Raw genomic sequence first — 22,651 nt, 5'->3', positions numbered from 1 at the left:
TTCGTTTCCCAAATTACAACTATACATAAATAAAATACAATAAAAAATATTTTTATATGAGTATTACATCTTTGAAAATTACCTTACAATAATTTATTTGAAAAGAAAATGTAAATTCAAGTTATTCTAGATTCATGGCTTCCGCGAAGGATGTGATACGGTTGAATATGTGGGACTGATTGTGAATAAACCCTGTGTATCATTGACTATTTTGGTAAGTAAATATCATTATTAAACTTTCTGATTATTATGAAATAATGAATATATTGATTTTTTCAAGGAAAATGAGACTGCTATTCAATCAGATAAAGAACTATTTATGGTTTTACATGTAACATGATGATGGTGGCGAACGTCAGTCGTGGACAGTGCATTTTGCCATTGAATATGCACGCAGTGTGATTTGTGCACATGCGTCAATGTACACAGTGCAATGCAATGTGAGTGTGACAACGAGTGCATGCTGTATGCATTATGCCGCTGCCAAGCCAAGGGCCAAGGCAAGACCACTTGCACACTTCTTGGGGCACAGTGAGCATGCAGTGTGAGCTGGCTGTGGCAATGACAAACTGGCATACGATAAGCATAGCACACTTAGCAGAAAACTAATACAGAGGAGGTAGAAGTTGAAAAAGAAGCCAATTTTAATTATTACGAGCATGAGCCATGAAGAAGTAGTGGAAGCTAAATCAATGGAAATATGTTTAAACATCTGTTGGATAATTTTGATGGGGGAAAGATTTAAAACCTCCATTTCTCAATGCATGTAAAGTTTCACAAGTTTAAACTGTGATAATCGTCAATTAACGGAAGTAAAGATCAGAAAACCTACACAGTGCACAGGAGAAGTCCTTTATTTCCGTATACCCAGTTGTTGTGTGTCCAGACGATCATTTTTAGAAAATCATTTGGAAAAATTTACAAGCGAAGTTTCATAAATTTGTAGTACAAAATGTTAGGAAATATTATAGAGACCAATATAAAAGATGATTACTTTCATTTAATTCACATTTTTAGTGTAATCCAAAGACAAAAAAGAAGGCTTAAAAAAATAAAGTGTCCGGACACCCGACCCCCCATCCTACCTGATGTGATGACTGGAGTCGAGGTGCTGGTCCAAAAATTGGAATTTCCCAGAAAACAATATCCTCACAAACAAGTCCTCTAAGACAAATCATGTCTTGATCAGAAATTGAGACTGTCCTTGACCTTGTTTATGCCTGGGGACAGTTTTTTTTTTTACTTACCCTTGCCGGACATAGACGGCAATTTCGGGGATCGAGAGTGCACTTAATTCCCCCCAGTTCACCTCCTTTTTTTCATGACTTGCCGTCCTCCAATAATCTTGTTATGAAACTTGATATGTTTACATTGACTAAGTTAGCTCACTTAATTGATGCCGGCACTTGACAGGTGAATGAACTTTCCTAGATTTCTTGTGTGGAGGAATCTTTGAAAACTTGAGACAGTCTCTGTAAACTGGGACGATCCCAATTTTTTTACCTGCGCCTCTTCTGCCAAGCCAGGCTAAAATTTTTAAAAATAGGTGCAGGGACAGAATTGGACATACGGAGTCAGTGCTGTAGTCTAGACTGTAGTACCTCACAACCTGCCCAAATTTAATAAAAGAGACATTGTCATGGTAAATAAAGTCTAAAATAAGATTGATTTTATTTAGACATAGTTAAAAAACCAAAGTTACACTACACCACTGTTCAAAGACTGATTTCCATTGGAGCTGTGTAGAACCTAATATATAATAATAACCATTAAAAGCAGTGTCCAACAAATATAATATCCACAATTATGTTGACATAAACAGAAGCATCAATTAATAAAATATAAAGGGATCATATAAAAATGGGAGGAGGGGGGGGGGGGGAGGAGGGGGGGAGAAGGAGGAGGAGGAGGAGAAGGAGAGGAAGTCTTCCAGGAGGAAGAAGAGAATGACAAAGAAATGATATACCGTTCACAAAGACATCAATGATATACAAAATGAAATATATCACAATAATAAAGACCAAATTCTGACAGAATAGATAGTGAAAGATTAAATAGCAGAGGGAAAAGGGTAATTATTTTATTTTATAGTAACGTGAACATACAGAATTAAATTATAAAAATTAAAATGCTTAACTTTTTTACAATGTTTTTTGTCAAACTTTCTGTTTAGTTATAGATAGAACATTAAATTACCCACCAATGACATTGTTAATAATCAGTATCATAAATAAATCTTGTTGTAGATCTATTTACCTAATTTTTATTACAAAAATTATTTTGATATTGATAAAATTAACTTTGATTCTGTACAATTCCTGTGTTTTTAAATCCATGTGTGTGAGAGCCACTGAATTGCACTGCACTGCAGGCATTATGCAAGCCACAAATTGCAGTGACCGTGGCATCATGCTTGAACTCAGGGTCATTCTTTAAAAAAATGTCACAGTTATTGATATTTACAACTGAACCACGTAGGGCCCACACCCATGCAACTAATTGAACACAAAATGATGCACACTGCATCAACTTTCAGTGATCAGCAGCTCCTAGATAAAAATATATATGCAGATTACAATTGACTTTGATCTTAGCTTAAGATACCATTCTTCTCTAAGTTCCTTTAAAGCAGCACTTAAGACATATCTCTTCCGTAAATAGTATGATTTTTACAGTTAATATGTCTGTAGATAAGTTAGTATTTTAGATATGTAAGGTATAACGTTGGATGTTTAGTTATGTAAGGTAGTTAAGTTAATAAGAGAGTTTAGTTTATTAAGTTAAGTAGTTATGTTTTTGAGATGTAAAGCGCTTAGAAAAATTTTGTTAGGTGCTATATAAGAATGGATTATTATTATAATAATAGAAATAGAAGTTAATAGAATTGTTCACATTTTCAAGCCAATGCATCACTTACAGATATAATGTTATAATGGCAATCTATCCTTGTTGCTCACACAAAATCTATAGAAATGATGCATGATATATGCAATATATATCATAACTGATTGTGCACAGATTCTACAGAAATTATTGATGTTTGGTACTCCCTTGTATTTTCAAGCTGAAGCGTCACTGGCCACCAAGCACGTGGTGCAACTCTATTATTAAAACCAAATCTAACAGAGAATTCTACATGTATCTGAATAAAAGATTTTGTTACTGTTAGGAATGCTTAGGCAAAACTAAAAAGTTTGGTTGCCGTAACCGACCTAACCCAGCCAAACCTGCCTAACTTCAGTCTGTACGGAAACTAAAGTGAAGATGAAATTTGATCGAGAGTTTGAAGGATGACATGAAGATCAAAGGCGAAATGGAGCTTTTCCCAATTCCAAATGTGGGGGGGGGGGATCAGATGATCAATTTATTAGATACTGGAGAGTTAATCTGGGAAGAGATAGCATCTTTAGCTAAAGTTAGTTTGCTAAAATTCAGAGGGAGGACAACAAGCTCTTTTGTGCTGGAAATCTAAGCGTTAGAAATATGAAAAAATCAGTGAAATTGTATGCTGGTGCCTTTGTTTCCTAGGGTTAGAATGACGATAGACGACACTCTGCGGCGAGACCTTTTCAAGTCTAAGGCCAAGTCGGGTGATCGAGAAAGGAGTGGGACAAAGGCTTATGACATTGATTTGGACAAACACCTGGTGTCCTCTTCAAAACAGGTGAGCATCTCGGTATCAAGTTTTTATTGTAGAAATAAGTAGATAGATCACAATCATGAGAATTATTTGCATTATACAAAACAGCAGTGAAACGTAGTAGAGCTCTACATAAAGAATTAATGGGTTTTATTTTTCTTTTGCTTTCTTTCTACCAATTATACCCCAATATGGCTTTCAGGTCAAAATCAAGTCCATTTTTGCATAGATTTATATTGTTACTTGTTTTTCTATACCATTGCCCAGTTATAAGACACATGCTCTCTTTATTAAACCTGTTCATAGAATGATAGAAATATAAACATTATGTGATCATTATCTTCATTATGTACTAAAAGTGTTAGTGATGTGTATGCATTTTATTTTCTGTATGATATTTTAATTTTATTTGGTTTTACCAAAAAAAAAGATATGACATACGACTTTGTTGATTTTAGATGGTTCTCCACCATTTATTGTGCTCTTGGCGATTGACCTATTTTGTATTCTACATTAATTGCAGGTACTCTTGAAGAATGTAGATTTCCAGCCAGCACAGAAAGACATTTCATTTCGTCTCCAGAATCTACGGGGGAAATATGTCCCATTGAATCCAGCAAAGTCTAACTCACAGAGTGAAGGCTCTAAGAAGTCTCAAGGATATTCACACAAAGGTTTGTTTTGAAGGAATGGATTGGGTGGCTTGTACAGGGTCTACATTTCTTTCACTCCATTCTCATAACTTTAAGAAGAATGTCTAACTTTTAAAAAATAATTTGAATGGAAAACAGTTGAGTACATAATAGTTTATGTTATGAGTGGTCTGTGAAAAATGAAAATCATTTTAGAATTTTGAACTTGATAATGATAAATAGACAACCAAATGTCTCACTAAATTTATTACTCAGAATTTGGTTTAAATTTGTTTAAAGCAAATAACCATCTTCTATTTACATTTACCTGTTCCTGCAATTCATATACTGATATCAAATGCAAATATCAATATGTCCTCAGTACATCATGTAAAATGAAAATGTGCCAAGGGCATTTTTATGCCAAAATGATGGTGAATTATTTATTTATAATGTTAAATTACATGAAAATGTAGGGGCGATCATAATAACATTTTTGCATGGGAGTGATGGCACAGTAAATCATTCATGTTACGTTACATTACTTGCAGGCAAGATGAGCCTTCAGGAAGAGAGCCCCAACAGGTCTGATGGCATACCGCCTCCGAAACAGGTGCTTTGCCGTCCGGATCGGGTGCGATTGGACTGGCAGAAGTGCTACCGGGTCGGCAGTGGGCTCATTAACATGGGCAATACTTGCTTTCTCAACTCTACTCTGCAGTGTCTAACCTATACAGCACCTCTAGCCAACTACCTGCTTAGCCATCAACACAAGCAGGAGTGTAAGTGGAAATTTCATTACTTTTCTTCCCGCGACCCGAGAAATAGGGAATGAAGAGTTATATTATCTCTTTTTGTATTACTGTTTGATAAATCTCTTGTTTTAAATGATTGTATTGGTTAAAGAGATATTGCTAGTACAGGTTGGATAATTCGGTTGATGTATGTTGCATTTTTTTGTGTGAAAGTATAATCAATAGCTAAGCTCTAAATTGGGATGGTTAGAAAACTTCCAACCCTAGTAATATGGGTCCAAAAGATTGACTGTAAGGGTTAGACTGTGTTTTTTAAATTCAAGTCAGTGTGGCAATGGATAAGGGGATAAGTCATCATCAATTATTTTTAGAGAAATTGATTAATACTTTTGAAATCTTTACAAAAATCTTTGTGCTTACAAGAAGTCACAGAATGCCATCTTTTGGTTCCCCTTTTGTTTTTGTCTTGGATTTTATTATAATTTGATACCACAGAGAGTTCTAAAAAGACTAAATCATGGCATCACTAACATTCTTCACAATTTTCTTTTTTAACTCAGGTCGAGCATATGGCTTCTGCATCTTATGTGATCTGTACACCCATATCCAACGTGCCTTTCAGCATCCAAACCAAGCTATTAGACCAATGAACATGATCCATAAGCTCAAAAGTAAGTCTTTTCTCTGTGACTCGGCTTGAGTGTGATCTTTTCCTCTGAGCAGTAGAGAGCAGAGAAAGTATTTAATCAGATGTGATGACAACGAAACATTGTCTAGAATTTGCTTCTTTTGAGACAAATTCATTAGTGAGGACTTTGGATTAGTTCCTGATCTGTGGTATTGGAAATAACTTACCCCCAAACAACCAACCATTGAAACTATTAGACCTAAGGACACATCACATAATTTGGAAAAGAAAATATTTCTGAAGCTTTGCTTAATATTGTAGTACAATTTATTCAATTTTTGTTTTTTGTTAATTTACACGAGGGGGCTTGTGCATGAAAAAGTAAACAAGTAAAAGCATTGCACAAGATGTAATATGAAAGCTATCAATGCGATTGGGCAAATATGAAGAATTTGAAATGTCTAAATTTACTTGTTTACAATATAAATGAAAATTTATGTATTATTAAAGTTGAATTAAAATTCTGAATCTGGAAAGGACAGTAAGGGTGTTTGATAATTTTAAAGGTAAAAACAGTCAAACAAATTCTCTATATTGAGTCCACCATAATTGAATTTGGAAACAATGCTTAGATTATGACAGTAGAGTTTTTCTGAATATGACATTGATATATGATTGTAATGTGATTGTTTTCTTCAGGTATAGCCAAGCACATGCATATAGGAAGGCAAGAAGATGCACACGAGTTCTTACGTTATGTTATAGAAGCCATGCAGAAGTCCTGTCTGAGTGGTTATGATAAGTAAGTGCCACATGTAACTTCTCATTTCATTAGAGTCACTGGTAATGGGAACAAATTCAGACAAAGTGCTGAATTCATATCTATTTTTCATGGACAGATATTATTACGTTAAGATTTGAAAAGTTTATCACATTGATGCCACATTTACAAGATTATTTTCAGCCTAAAACATACATTTTTGTTTACAAAATGACTAATTCTAGATGATTTTCAGGCTTTTGTCATCAATTTTCTGCTTTCAGCTTTTGTCATTATTTTCTAGCATTATATGGTATTTGAGAGTAGTTTTGTATGGCTGTGGTCATTTTATTCAGTCCTAAATTCATTTAAAGTGTATTTATTATATGATGGAAACTTCTTGCAAGGAACTTAAAGTACATGCCCTCTTTTTCATATATCATTCATCTTAATTAGATCTGATAAGCGACCTCCTTAATAAATAGGACTCTTTATTTTTATTTGACAGGTTGGATAGGTATAGTAAAGAAACCAGTCCAGTTCATCAGATATTCGGAGGCTACTACCGAAGCAGAGGTAAGTATGACACATTAAATCCATTTTGTTTATTGTAAATTTCTTCATTGATGTCGCTGTGGTGACAAAATAGTTTATGCTAGTACACATTAAAGGTGTTTGTACTTTGTAGACATCACTTTGATATCATGTGTTAAATCTGCAACAAATATAGTTGTCCAAGTAACTAGTTTTAAAGCTTATGCAGACAAAATACAGTATGGATTAACTGGAAACCTCTGCAAAATTTTGTGCACCCAAGACAATAATGTAATTCAGTAATATAATGGATTCAAATGCTTAAAATGTAGACTTGTAAAAATTTTAAGGTATTAATTTCATTTACAGGTAGTTATCATTGTTGCCAATTTCCTATGAGAAGTAAATTTGTTTCATGGAAAACATGTAGAATCAGATGTGATGAGAGCTAAAGACTTGTCTTAGAACTTGTTTCTTTGAGACAAATTCATTAGTGAGGACTTTGGATTAGTTCCTGATCTGATGTACATGTATATGAAGTGTAAAAAAAACTGTGTGTAAACTGAAATTCTTCACTAAATGTAAACCTTTTATTTGTAAAAAAAAAAGACAAAAGGGGGATGAAAAACACTATCACCAAGTAGTAAGAAAATCCATATATTAGATATGAATTAAAAAGCACAAAACCCCGCTCCTACTCTCTCAGAATGTCTTCTCGTAAGCAAAGTATTGGGGAATAATCACCCCCCCCATATACTTCAGACAGCCTGTTTTCTTAACTTTTGCTTTTCTCATTTGCGATAGGCAATCATTGCAAAATCCAGGGTCTAATTAATGACAATTAGCACCTTGAAATCTCTGTAGTGGATATATCATAATATAAATTGTATGATCACTTTATTTTAATCATGTTATGAGTGGAGGATATCATTATTTTAGTGTATAAAACTAAATAATTATTCGATTTTTGCAGTGATATATATATTTCAAGGAATTGCCTAGCAGTATTCAAGTACAATTTTTCATTTTTTATCCACTTTATATCCATTCTTTTTCCATTTCTTCCAGTGACGTGTGCAGCGTGTCAGTGTAAATCAGACACCTTTGATCCCTTCTTAGACATTAGTCTGGATATCAAGGTGAGTTAAAGGCTGTCTATTTTCATGGAGAATTTGATACCATTTGGTCATAAATCACCCAGAGTAGAACAAGATTTATGACCTGCAGACATTATATAATGCAACTGGAAATTGCCTTATGGTAAAGTCATTATCTTGCTTTTTTCTAGTCTGGCATTTACCTGAGGCTTAACAAATATAGCCAGAGAATATATTGATGGTACTCCGGGTATGCTGTCCCCTGAAGATACTCTGTTACATGCATTTTCAATGTTTTTCACAAAGTCTGGGGTCAGGAAATAATCTACTCCCCATGAAAGCTGAGGCTGATCTGACTTTAACTGGATATAAAATATATTGTCTGTTCAGCGGTTCTTTTTCTCATTTCTTTTCATGCTAAATGTTATGTTTTAAGGCTCTTTTGCAATACAATTAAGCAGTCTCCTATGTTTTTTTTAACTTGGTGAGATTATGAATATTTTGACACTTAACATGCCTAATTGTTCAGAGGAGGTGGAGAGGCAGGGATTTTTATTTTATTTCATTTATTTCTTTTTTTTGGGGGGGGAGGGGTTACACACATTTTGTTTTCACTGTTTTTAACGCTTCATGATTTCTATTGAGATGCATTTTGAAAAAAATATGGTATATTATTTGGGTTTTCTTTTTTTAATCAATTTTATTTTCAATTTGTATTTGTGAATATGCACACTGTTGAGGAAATTTTCAATGAGACTATCCCTGAAATACTGATCAACTATAGTGGGGGGGGGGGGTGAATTTGATCCCCTTCCCCTAGTTAGTTGATCGACCACATGTTTTCATAGCAGTGAGTCACACCAAACCATTCAATCTCTGTCATCATTTTGTTTTCTCAGCATGCTCCATCTGTTCCCAAAGCCTTGATGAGACTCATACAACCTGAAATCCTAGATGGTGACAATGCCTATCAATGCAAAAGGTAAGAGTATTTTGATTGATTTGACTGGGTATTCTTATATCAATTTCCTCCCTCCACAATGCCCCACAATGAACTGCCAACACCTGGAAATCAAATGTTGAAGAATGACCTCAGTGTCATTTTCAGGCCAAATGTTGCACTCTTTTGGTGGGAAATCATATTGCTAACTCCTTGGGACAATTATATCTAGTTCTCTTTAGAAAAAAAATCTTGTATTAGCAAATCATAATCTTTCTGATGAAAGCCGAATGCAATGCATGGTTTCAAGTCTGATCTTGACAATTGGTGCTGGTTCTAAGCCAATTTTTGCATCAGCACATCACTAGATTTGAAGATTGTCCTGGGATGAATGTCACTACAGGAGGTGAGCTATCAATGTCATTTCGATCATTATTTGTAAACTCAGATTAGGTGTTGGAAGGTAATCTGAATTTTGCATCTGTCAACAGCACCAGTTCTAACACCAAACTTGAAACCACTTATTGTGTCTTTTTGGGTAATGAATTGATCTGCATCATAGCAGTATATTTTATCAATATCATGATGATAAGTCATACTTTCATCTGTACCAAATTCATTCTCCTCAGGTGTAACAGGAAAGTACCAGCACAGAAGAGGTTCACGATACATCGATGCCCCAATATACTCACGCTTTGCCTCAAGAGGTAGTCAAACTATTCTGAGGAATCATTTCTTATCTTACCTTGTAGCCCACTGGTACCATGGGAGATATGCATTTAGTCTATTCGAAGGAAGGAGTTCAGTAGTAAAGATGATACAGTGTAGGAGAAATGTTCTTTAACATCATGAAGCACTAGCGTACCTACGGGGGGGGGGGGCCAGAGGGGGCAGTCTGCACCCCCTCACGAGTCACAACCCATACAAAAGACACATCCCTGCCCCCCTGACAAGCTTGAATACTTATTTTGCCCCCCCCTGATGAGCTTGAATTCCTATTTTGCCCCCCCCCCTCCCCCTGACGAACTTGGAGAGTTTTTTTTTTCGCTTGTCAAATTTTTTGAATTGGAATGTGATTCCACAATAGGGCTTAGGTTTTTGATAAAACTCATCCTGATTTTGCATTAATTCATAGTTTAAGTAGTACTTCCCATTACACTTGATCAGATTATCATCTTCACATAGCTACAGGTTTCTTACAGTGTGCAGTGAAGTAAATTTATCACAGTCGATTTACTGATTCAGAAGTGATGAAGTCTAATTCCTGTCCGAGAACTTTGTTCATTAATGAGGACTTTGGATTAGTTCCTGATCTGGTCATATTTGCAAAAAATGTTAAAGCCATATTTGGTGCTAGATATAATGAGTTGAACTCAAAATGCTTTTTTTTTTTTTTTTTTACAATCTGTTCTGGGAAACCTAACCCCTTCCTCCATTTTTAATTTGAAACACTTCTTGCAGGTTTGAATTCAACCGTTTCAGCATGGGTAAGATCAACAAGGAAGTCAGCTTCTCAGAATACCTCAACCTGCGTCCATACATGAGCGAAAATAAAGTAAGTACATCATGCTATTAAAATATGGCTACAGTTTAGTTATGATTTGGACTCGGGCATGAGTTATCTTGGGTGATACGTTTTTTCAGATGTGATGAAATCTAATACCTGTCCTAGAACTTTGTTCAATTTTGAGGACTTTGGATTAGTTCCTGATCTGTAAACCATTCTTCAATTGATTCAATATCTTTGCTTTCATTTGTGAAACAAAAAGCTACCATTATATTCTCCTTCTGACTGACCAAACCTGCCCAATCATTTCTCTGTTACTATGACACAGATCATTGTGATTTATCAGTTGGATGATCCTGTTATATTCAATGAACGTTGTGGCCCAGTGGATTAGTCTGCGGACTTTGAAACAGAGGCTCGTGGGTTTAAATCCCGGCCATGGCGTAGTTTCCTTCAGCAAGAAATCTATCCACATTGTGCTGCACTCAACCCAGGTGAAGTGAATGGGTACCTGGCAGGAATTTATTCCTTGAAATGCCAAGCGCTAGAAGCTAGCTGCTTGAGCTACAGCCAGAGTAATAATATCTATGTCCTTTGGAAGCGCATAGAGACGTTATTTATAATGAGTTATTCGCTAATACAAGATCTGACTACTATTAGTGATATTATATTTTCATAACTCTATTCAAGTTGTCAGAAGTTTTCTTCATATGGCCTGACAACAAACATTCATCTAACCCATTTGCTCATGAATTTATTGATGAATTCATCATCAGAATTTATTGATGAATTCATCATCAGACCACATTCACTACTTATGTCTACACCTGGGAATCCTTTGTCACATTTTCAGGTAGTCTAACTCTGCTGTAAATTATGCATTTAATGAGAATACGTGATTAAACTCCTCATTTGATTCTCTATTCAGGGTCCTACTGTTGGGTTTCAGCTCTATGCTGTCCTCAAGCACGAAGGTGGCTCCTGTAACTCTGGTCATTACTACTGCTACGTACGCGCCCCCAACCAGTCATGGTACTGTATGAACGACTCCTATGTCAGTCAGTGCAGTCTGAACAGGGTTCTCAACCAGAATGCCTATGTTCTCTTCTACATCAAGAAACCATCCAAACCCAGTGTCAATGGGAACAACCAGGTAAAAAAGCCATAAACCATCAATGTTAGAATGGGTGACTTCAAGACTGGTGTTGAGAGAATGAATCTAGCTGCATATCCTAGCTATAACATCGAATGTGGGCTTACAAAAAATGGTAGCAGTCATATTACTGATACCTATGTCGTCACTGTTTTTTGACAGCATGAATTGAGATTGCCTCACCGAGGTCCAACACTGAATGTGGGGTTTACAAAAATGTTTTCAATCACATTATTGATCGTTCAACAACTATTTGTTTTCTTTGATGTTGGGCATACAGGATTGGCATTCAGATTTATACAGATATGAACACAACGGATAAAAAAAAATAATGTGAAAGAGAGTGATATTTTAATTTTTGAAGTATTTTACCACCCTTTGGGGAATGGAATTCATTTTATTTTGTTGGAAATTATGTGTCATATTGTAATCAAAATTCTAAATTTCTCTTTTTTTTTCTTTCTTTCATTTTTATTCCAGAGATTAAAAATGAACCATTATTTCATAACATAAAAAAACAATAAAGAATAAAATTATTTTACATAATACTTTTACATTTCTATGGATGTCAGTCTTTGAAATAAAAATGTAAAACAATTAATCTTGTGTTTGTAATACCAACTAAACATCTTAAAACTAGTGTGGGCCTTTGTATGCCATACAGTTGTACTCAAAAGTGAGTGAAACCCACCACAAAATGCACGCCTTCATGCTGAGTGCTTAATTTAGACAACTACATCACAATATTCAGAGAATACAGAGATATGAATGTAATATTGTGTCACCTGACTTCACAATTAAATATCTAAAACATGGAAAAACTTGAACACTTTGAATATGTTTTTCTGGAGGGTTCACTAACTTTTGAGCATCACTGAATGACTTCCTACGTATGCTTTGTGCAACACTCCAGTCAGATGCACAAAAGTATGACTTAGTGTTTGTGAGAAATAAATTCCCTCAAATGTAAAATCATCACAGTTTGTATAGATTGATTCACCAATCCACCTTGGGATGATGAAAGGACATGAAATATTGGCTGTTCATTATTCATTGGAAATAAATGATGTTCTCAAAGTAAATCAGATGTGATGACAGCTAAACTTGTCTTAGAAAATTTGTTTCATTGAGACATATTTACTAGTGAAGACATTGGATTAGTTCCTGATCTGAAATAGTAGAAGAAAGATATGAAGCATCAAGTTTTTACTTGTGATAAGGAAACTCCCTATGGTACTATGTAAATCTAGAATGAAAATGCCCTTTCATCAGGGACAAAACGAATAACTTGACTACTGGAGAATATGATTGTTAATCCATTGTTCTTAGGTGCAGTCACAGCAGACCAACAAACAAATGCCAAAGACAGCCACCTCTCCGAGTATCATCCAAAAGGCTTCAAACCCCCATCAAGGCTCCATTGGCACACCCATCGCCAGGCCCAAGCCTACTCCTCCCAGGCCGACTACGCCAACGACGCACGCACCACTCACACCGAAGCCAAAGATCATCAGGGAACCAGAGAAGAAGCCGCAGACGTTCACCCCTACAGCCAAGCACAACTTGCCTCAGACAATCGCTCCACCTGGAAAGAGAGACAAGTTATCCTTTGTGATCAAAAGCAAAGGTGTCGCAAGTACTCTTCAGAGTTTGAAGCATGGACAGGGTAGCGTTGGTGGGGAGATAAAAAGCAACGTTCCTCAGGACAAAGGTGTTGTTTCAGGTGTTCATCGGAGTGATTCATCAAGTGTGTCTGGGAAATCACCATTGAGGGTGAAGAATAATGGAGATGCCCAAACAAAGAAACTAAAACCTCCTGGAACAATGAAGAAAAAAGAAGAAGAGAAATCGTCAGAGTCAACGAAGAAGGTAGTGACTGTGCCAAAGGTCAACAAACACTCATCTCTAGTGCCATATGACAATGACGATGACTCCAGTTCATCCAGTGACTCTGATACAAACTATGATGCTGTTGTAGAGCGTCTGAGCAAGGGAACAGTAAAGGATATTGGTGCCTCATCTAGTAACAGTAGTAAAGACATCAAAGGGGATTCAGAGATGAAACCCCCTGATGCAGCTGCATTAGAAAGAGATAAGAGGTCTGCTCTTGCAAACAGTACAAACTTGACTGCCATTCGTAAGACAGACTCGCCCCTCAAATTGACTATCACCACCAATGGTAATGCACAGCGGATCATGAGCACAACACCATGGAGGGTGACAGATGGTGATCAACAGGTGTCACCATCGGTCACATCGGATAGCAGCAATCATAGCAATCAATCCTCAAATTCAACCAGTGAGTGGGCGGTCAATGATAAAAAGGATAAGCCAAAAGTTGAAGAAACAATTAAGAAAGAGGCCTCTCATGTTGGCTGGAGTGTGAAGCCTTCCCCCTCTCGCAATGGTTTGAGTAAAGTCAGACCCGACAATGGGGAAGACAGAAGGACAAGCTCACCCACAAAGACACCATGCAAGATAAAGAAAGAAGTGACTTTAGGGAATGGTACAAAAAATAGGACTCCATTTTCCCCCAAGGAGGAAAAATCATTTGTGAGCAAGAGAGAAAAACTAGGCATTGTTACTAAGCAGATGAATGGCAAACATGCGAACCAAGATAGGACTAAGCCGATCGTGTCTGAAAATGGGACAGACGTGCAAGTTGGTTCTGATATTACGAAGGAGAGGGAAAAACCAAATGGGAAATCATTTGTCCATCAGGAGCCTAGTAGCACAAAACATGGGGTGGATGCACAAAACACTAATGATAAAAAGAACGGCACACATATCAAGAAGAACAATACTAGCTCAAGTGATGATAGTGAAAGTGAGCAGGAGATCACAAAAAACAAATCAGAGTCAGAGGTCATGCCTAAAAAGAAAAAGAAAAAGAAGAAGAAGAAGTTTGCTAGTGATGCAGATCAACCAGCAACCAGTGAATCGAATGGAAAGAATGAGAGCAAGGATGCCAATGAGAAAGGAGTCGATGTCGGAAAGAGCGAGAAGTTACCGGAGAGTGATGCATTCCGGAAGTACCGTGGGGCGGGGAAGAGCGGGGAGTATCGCAGCGATTCGGACAGCGATCACAGCAGCCATGCCACTTTCAAGAGGAAGAACGGACAGCAGACCCCTGTGGGTCAGCCGCATCAGCGCTTCCGACCCCCTCCGCAACACTTTCAAGAGAGATTCTGCTCACCTCCGGATAGCGATTACGATGAAGATTCCCCTGTTGGACCTCACAACCATATACCATGGAGGAAACGGTCGTATCCTAGTGACCAGGGGTATTATGAGGACAGGCCACACCCTCCGCAGCATGGGCATGACCCCAGGAATCACTGGTATGGAGCACCTCTTGGAAACAAGAGGAAGAAGATGATGAATGGCTATGATGATGGATATGGGAAGCAGGACCAAAGGAGATTCAGACAAGAAGGTGAGATATAAAGATCATTTGGCAGAAAAAATATAAATCATATTGTAATGCATGAGATTAGTAGGTACCACACCCCATTACAGTCAAATGATTTATTTGAGGATTATTACATCTTTTTTTCATTATTGTCTTTAAAAACTTCATTGATATTTGTTGTGTCATTATCATGAATAATCCCAGAGACTTCTGGATGGCAATGCAAGATGATTTTGAAAATAATCCAAGTTTTACAGTCTTGAAAAAATAGAAAGAAATAAATATAGTAACAAAGCACAGAAAATATCAGAAATAATACCAGTATTTTTTCACAATTTCTTACCTTTATCTAAAAGGCCACTTTATATGGAATATAAACCTAAAAAATGTAATAACATTCTTTATTTTGTTAATTGTAATTGGTTCTGAACCATTTTCTACCACTCCAGGCCACTACCAAAACTGGGATCATCACATCCAAGATGGGTTTCCACGGCGACCGGGTGGAGACGGTCCTCACAAGATGAGCCATTCTTGGGATGGAACAAGGAGACACCAACAAGGAGACGTGATGGACTTCCTCAACAAGTCCTCTCATAAAGGATATGGTCCATCAGGTGAGAGGGATTGATAATAATAAATAATATAGGGTATTTATATTGCGCACATATCCACCTTGTTAGGTGCTCAAGGCCGCTCCTATATTACCCGGCTAAGCTAGGCATTCATAGCGCACACATCTTTTTAAGGAATTACTTCCTACCGGTACCCATTTACCTCACCTGGGTTGAGTGCAGCACACCATGGATCAGTTTCTTGCTGAAGGAGATTTCGCCATGGCTGGGAATCGAACCCAGAATTGATATAAAACATTCAAGGAGGAGGCCCTTCCAAAGATCTGTTTGTAAATTCATGCACAAGTCTATGATGGACTTGAATATAAACTGTTGAAATTCGATCTCAAAGTTATTAATAATAAATAATAATATTTAGAGGCGCTGAAAAAAAGTACCATAGCGCGTACAATGCATGAATAATAATTTAACATTTGTAATAATTACTACAATATTTAAGATAAAAGGGGGAAATTAATTATAGAGGATAAAAGTATGTCTTAATGGAAGATTTTAAGCCAAGATCTTTTAAGGCATTTCTCATATTCTTCAACCATGGCATTATGATGTATATATTTTTTTTCACAAGTGAAAACAGTTTTTGGTAGCAATCTCTATTTTAACGTTTTTTGTCTCACCTGCGAAGCAAAGTGAGACTATAGGCGCCGCTTTTCCGATGGCGACGGCAGCGGCGGCAGTGTCAACATCAAATCTTAACCTGAGGTTAAGTTTTTGAAATGACGTCATAACTTAGAAAGTATATGGACCTAGTTAATAAAACTTGGTCATAAGGTTAATCAAGTACATGTATTACTGAACATCCTATTAGAGTTTCATGTCACATGACCAAGGTCAAAGGTCATTTAGGGTCAATGAACTTAGACCATGTTGGAGGAATCAACATCGAAATCTTAACCTGAGGTTAAGTTTTTGAAATGTCATCATAACTTAGAAAATATATGGACCTAGTTCATGAAACTTGGACATAAGGTTAATCAAGTATCACTGAACATCCTGCATGAGTTTCACGTCACATGACTAAGGTCAAAGGTCATTTAGGGTCAATGAACTTTGGCCGAATTGGGGATATCTGTTGAATTCCCATCATAACTTTGAAAGTTTATGGATCTGATTCATGAAACTTGGACATAATAGTAATCAAGCATCACTGAAAATTTTGTGCAAGTTTCAGGTCTCATGATTAAGGTCAAAGGTCATTTAGGGTCAATGAACTGTGGCCGAATCGGGGGTATCTGTTGAATTACCATCATAACTTTGAAAGTTTATTGGTCTAGTCCATTAAACTTGGACATTAGAGTAATCAAGTATCACTGAACATCCTGTGCGCGTTTCAGGTCACATGACCAAGGTCAAAGGTCAATGAACTTTGGCCGAATTGGGTGTATCTGTTTGATTACCATCATAACTTTGAAAGTTTATGGATCTGATTCATGAAACTTGTACATAAGAGTATCATTGAACATCCTGTTCTAGTTTCAGGTCACATGATCAAGGTCAAAGGTCATGTAAGGTCAATGAACTTTGGCCATGTTGGGGTTTTTTGTTGAATAACCATATCTCTGTAAGTTTATTGGTCTAGTTCATAAAAAGTGGACATAAGAGTAACCATGTATCACTGAACATCTTGTGCGAGTTAGAGTAGTATTCAAAGTCAGCACTGCTGCTATATTGAACCGCGTGATTCAGGTGAGACGGCCAGAGGCATTCCACTTGTTCAATAATTGGGATAAAAACTTGGAAGGGCTGAAAATTTGAAATTTCCCTAAAATCTCATCCATCATGCAAAATACGGTTGAGATAGTTGATTTGATATGAACAGCCACAGCTTTTGATATTTGCCAGGCAATAAGTTTGAAAAGTTACTCTTGTGACTTTGTGACTTGTGAAAAATTACAGTTTTGATTTCATTGTGCACTCGCTTATGCATGACAGAACATGTAACTTTAATCATAGTCACTCTCATAATTTTGTGCTTGATTAAATATAATGTTCTAAGTAAGTTGACTTGATGTGAATGTCTTTGATCCGATGCAGCAATTTCATTGAGGTGTTTAGGTCTTTTAACTATTTATTCAGACATGATGAAATCTAATACCTGTCCTAGAACTTTGTTCATTAATGAGGACTTTGGATTAGTTCCTGATCTGAAATTGCATCTCATTTTTTTGAAGCATTTCATTGCAAAACTTACAAAACATTTTGATCAATTGTGATTTTACACAGAAATGAGTAGAATAAGTGTAAGAATTCACAAAATTTTGACTGAAACATTTTAGGTAAAAAAAAAATCATGTCCTTTTGATAAAGGGGGGGGGGGGGGTGTAATGTTAATGTGAAGTTTAGTATTGAGGATTATAAATATGTTTCGCAAAATAGTTGAACAGAATATAAACAAATTACCATCCAAGTATTTTAAGTATAAATGAAAAAATATGTGCTCATTGGTAGAAAATGTACAATTGTAGAGAAAGTAACAAAAATTTGATAATTAATTGTACCAAAATTATTCAAATTCATTTATTGTATGTGAATTATGCTAATTAATGCATGAAATCATAATTTTCGCTGTAAAACATAAACGGCCAATTTAAATGGAGGTGGGGGCTAAATAGAGCCCCCCCCTCGGGACTGGATAGGGTTAACACCCAATTATGTCTGTTTTCTTTGAGCGTACACTATATACTGATCTAACCCTTTTAATTTATTTCTTCTTGCAGTACCAAACTGGGACGGTGGACGGAGTGCTATCGACGAGGAGGTTGCAAGGGACCATGCCAACATGAAACGGAGAAATACATGGAATGAAGACTATGATAGAGGGAAGGTAAGAAGAATCAAAGTTTAGGACAATGCCGTAGAATAATCAAGCGTTTTGTGTATTCAACCCCCATTTCTACCATTCTTGCACCACTTCATGAACTCCTCAAGCCATGACAGTTTGAAGGCATAACATCTTTTTTTTTAGTATGAACTAGAAAAAACAGGCAAATCATATTAGGAAGGTTCCTCAAAAAAAAGGGGGGGGGGGGGTCACATGGACATACTTTTGTTAACTGATGGATTTAGGGACAGCATCAGTTGACGGAGGATGATGTGTATAAAGATAAATGGTAACAACCACAGTTTAACACAATTTAAACTTGTCTAAATTGAGGTTGCTTTGACTCAAAACGATTACTTTGACCTCTAGGTCTATTCATTTAGCATTGCCGAAAAGCAGGAGACAATGAAAGAGTGAGCTGTCGTGAATATCTGTACATTGTGCTGCACTCGACCCAGGTGAGGTGAATGGGTACCCGGCAGGATTAATTCCTTGAATGCATGAACGCTGAAAGGCAGCTCGAGCTAAAGCCGGGGTAATAATGATAATAACAATGCGCCTCGGAATAGAATATTTCTAGATAGATGGCGCTATATAAATGCCTATTTTTATTTACTGGAGTACAGTGTAGATGCTTTTTCGTAGCTATATCTTCATAGATGTTGGTTTCAATGAGTCTCTTCCATGAATAGGGTTGTGCAATGAAATGTATCGGGGGGGGGGTGGTAATGATTAACTACTATTTACGTAATAATAGAGATTTTAACTCTTATTATAGTCATTCCCATAACTTCTAGATATGATTGTTATTGATCAAATGCAATGCTATGAGTGTAATTAAGGCCTTTACGTTTGTTAAAGGACAAGTCCACCCAATCAAAATTTGATTTGAATAAATAGAGAAAAATCAAAGGAGCATAGTACTGAAAATTTCATCAAAATCGGATGTGAAATAAGAAAGTTATGACATTTAAAGTTTTGCTTAATTTTACAAAACAGTTCCTGGTCGGTATGCAAATGAGGATACTGATGACGTCATCCACTCACTATTTTTTTTTGTATTCCATTGTATGAAATATTCTAATTTTCTCCCCATTTTCAAGTGAAACAACTATCATTCCTCCCTGAACATGTGGAATTAGCATTGTTTGATACAATATGGTTCAGTCAAGTTTGTCCTTATTGTCAAATGCGTAAAAAATGAAATATTGTATAATTCAAACAATTAACAACAAAATAAATTGTGAGTGAAGGACATCACCAACTTTTTATTTGCATTTCACTGAAATGTGCATATCACTATTTTGTGAAAAATAAGCAAAACCTCAAAATGTCATAACTTTCTTATTTGAAATCTGATTTTGATGAAATTTTCAGCGTTATGCTAGTTTGATTTTTCTCTATTTATTCAAATCAACATTTTTCTTGGGTGGACTTGACCTTTAACTATTGTTATTTTTCAGACATGATGAAAACTAATACCTGTCCTAGAACTTTGTTCATTACTGAGGACATTGGATTAGTTCCTGATCTGAATTTCCTTCTCAACTTTTTTTAAGCACTTTGATGCAAAGATTCTAAAACACATTTGACCGATTTCAATGATAAATCAATCTTTATTGATGATTTATAATATCATTTGCATTTAATGCATTGTGTAATAGTAGTAACTGATCTGCCGTCATACCTTGAAGTAATACAGTGGCCTCAGGTAACCTCATTTTGGTAGAGTATATAAATAAGAAACTTATTCATTAGTTGTATCAAGAACTTTTAAAATTAATCAAAGTTCATTTGGGCCTTTCTAGCTCTCGTGAAAAGTTTAGGGTATTTTCTTGGTGCATTATCTTCCCCCTGCATATTTTTCTTCCTATGGAGGGAAAATTGTGACTTGATTTGCAACTTACATGCTACCATTAAAAGCTACTGAAATATGCAGTTTGAGTAGCTAAGTTTATATAAGTCATTGGAATAAAATGATGCTCTATTTTAGCAAATTATATTAAAGGCCAAGTCCATTCCAACAAGAGGTTTATTCAAGTGATGGATAAAAAAAAGCATTAAAATAAAAAGCATTAAGCTGAAAATTTTATCAAAATTGGATGTGAAATAAGTAAATCAGATTTAAAAAAAAATAGCTTTCTTTAACACTCTTAAATTATTTGCCTTTCAAATTAGGTGAAGAAGATGAGAAAACCTTTTCATCCACAAGATCAGTTCTCTGGACATCACAATGCCTTTCAGCACGTACAGAATCATCGTAATAAAGGCAACTTTCATGGGGTGAGTATGAAATGATCGAAGAATAGTACTCCCAATCTTTGAGATACTGTCAAATTTCCTTCAGTGACTACCTGATTATATAGACCACAAGTTGGGGATCCCTTGAATTATTTATCTCTTTGAAATGTATATTGAACTCAGGAACGTGTAAGTACAGAGCACCTGCTCATAGTGACCCCTTCTTTAGTGTCCCTATGGCCATGAATGGTCCCTATAGACAGGTTAAACTGTATTTGTTTATACTCTTGATGGTGTATGAAAGTGATTTGGTCATGGCAAGTCTTTGGGATTGCATGTTTCATGAGCGATTTATTTTATAAAGGTGATGAAGGTGCAATGGTGATAAAATCTTGATTGAATAGTATTTGTTATAAAAAGTAGAAGAGTGGCAGTAGTAATTACTATTGGAAGAAGAAGAAAGACAGAGGAGAAGGAGGGTTAATAGTGTTGGTGGTAGTTATAGCATCAGTAGCAAGTAGTTGTTAAATATATTGGGATCAAACGTGATAAATATGCTGATGATTTTAAAATGATACTTTATTTTGATTACTTCATTCAGCACCGCGGAGGATTCAACCAGTTTCATCATATGAAAAAATCACAAAGCTGGCATGCTGGCAACCGAAGAATGAGGTGATGACCTCATCGTGATCGTCCTCAGCCATTTCTTACCTTTTGATATTCACCGAGCGCATTATCTTGTAAGTGATGAAATCAGCACTAAACTTTTACATCCAGGGAAGTGAAACTCACATGGACTGTGTGTATGGTAAACCCGCTTCATGCTCTGTGGATCATTCACTTCTCGATGTTGCAGTCGATGTGAACAGGATGCAAGGTCTTCGCATTCTGACGAGATGGAACTACTGACAGTGCCGTTCACATCGGGACAACAACCGCAATTTTAAGAAAATGTGTTGGATGCCTACAGAGGAAGCCCATTGACCATGTTGTTACAGTTTCATGTTTCTCATATCTCTGGAGAGATGGAAATTATAACATGAGAGTAACTGAAGTATATTAAAACAATCCTCCAAATTTAGCTGACTTTGCAGTCATCTTTTCGTGAGATTCTCGTTGGAGGCATTTTTGGGACTCTGTATCTGTCATGAGATTTGTTCCCATGTGGTTGGAGGATGGACAAAAAGCTATGTATATCAATCTGAATGCAGATTGATGTATATGGCCTTCAACTGACACCCACTACCAGTATTTCCCCTGATGTCGTAAAGCCATAGGACATAGAAAGATGATGATAATCCACATACCGTGGTATATCATATTGCGCCATATATCTGTTACAAACATTCATAGGCGCAGGCTCATCCAATATTGTGAATCACTACACATCTGCCGAAATAAGTGAGTTTTGAGAGACGGTTTAAAGGGTTCTATCACATCTGACTGGAAATATGGTAATTTGTACGTCGGCCTTGGTCATGCAAGAATTCTGCAGTAGTTCACAATCAAATGTCATACACATGGATTGACTGTAGAGTCTGTTTTTTACCTGAACTTTGCAAATCCCCTAATGTAAAGCTGTAGTCTTTGGAAAATTTGTCATTTTTGTACACTTGTTGTAGAAGTTCTCATCTATTTTGTAAAGTTTTCACTTGATTTCCTGTGATCCTCGCGATAGATGACTCTGTAACAGTAATAATAATAATAATAATAATAATAATAATAGCGGCATATTTACCCAGGCTAGCCACTTCAGTTCCGAAAACTGTTCTCCCAGCGGGCCCTGTTATTATTACCCCGGCTTTTACAGTTACAGTATCTGTTGCAGCAGGTGATGTTCAGTGCGTTCCCACAAAAAAATGTCCTTTGAACATAAAGCCGAATTCATTCCAA

General features: G+C 36.3%; 1 protein-coding gene across 1 annotated transcript; it reads left to right on the top strand.

Moving 5' to 3' along the window:
• Positions 1-107: 107 nt before the first annotated feature.
• On the top strand, positions 108-22,446 carry LOC121423274 (ubiquitin carboxyl-terminal hydrolase 36-like). The gene is made up of 17 exons (XM_041618603.1): positions 108-214; positions 3,529-3,664; positions 4,164-4,314; positions 4,824-5,054; positions 5,588-5,698; positions 6,355-6,457; positions 6,924-6,991; positions 8,018-8,088; positions 8,946-9,028; positions 9,616-9,693; positions 10,448-10,541; positions 11,422-11,646; positions 12,976-15,082; positions 15,508-15,675; positions 18,411-18,517; positions 20,693-20,797; positions 21,357-22,446. Exons 2-17 carry the CDS (start codon positions 3,536-3,538, stop codon positions 21,432-21,434), a joined length of 3,909 nt encoding a protein of 1,302 aa, XP_041474537.1. The 5' UTR covers positions 108-214; positions 3,529-3,535; the 3' UTR covers positions 21,435-22,446.
• Positions 22,447-22,651: the final 205 nt, after the last annotated feature.

The sequence above is a fragment of the Lytechinus variegatus genome, chromosome 10, assembly GCF_018143015.1.
Source record: "Lytechinus variegatus isolate NC3 chromosome 10, Lvar_3.0, whole genome shotgun sequence".
NCBI classification, from domain to species: Eukaryota; Metazoa; Echinodermata; class Echinoidea; order Temnopleuroida; family Toxopneustidae; genus Lytechinus; species Lytechinus variegatus.
The sequence above is the reverse complement of the archived record's forward strand: the minus strand, read 5'-3'. Positions and strand labels throughout refer to the sequence as shown.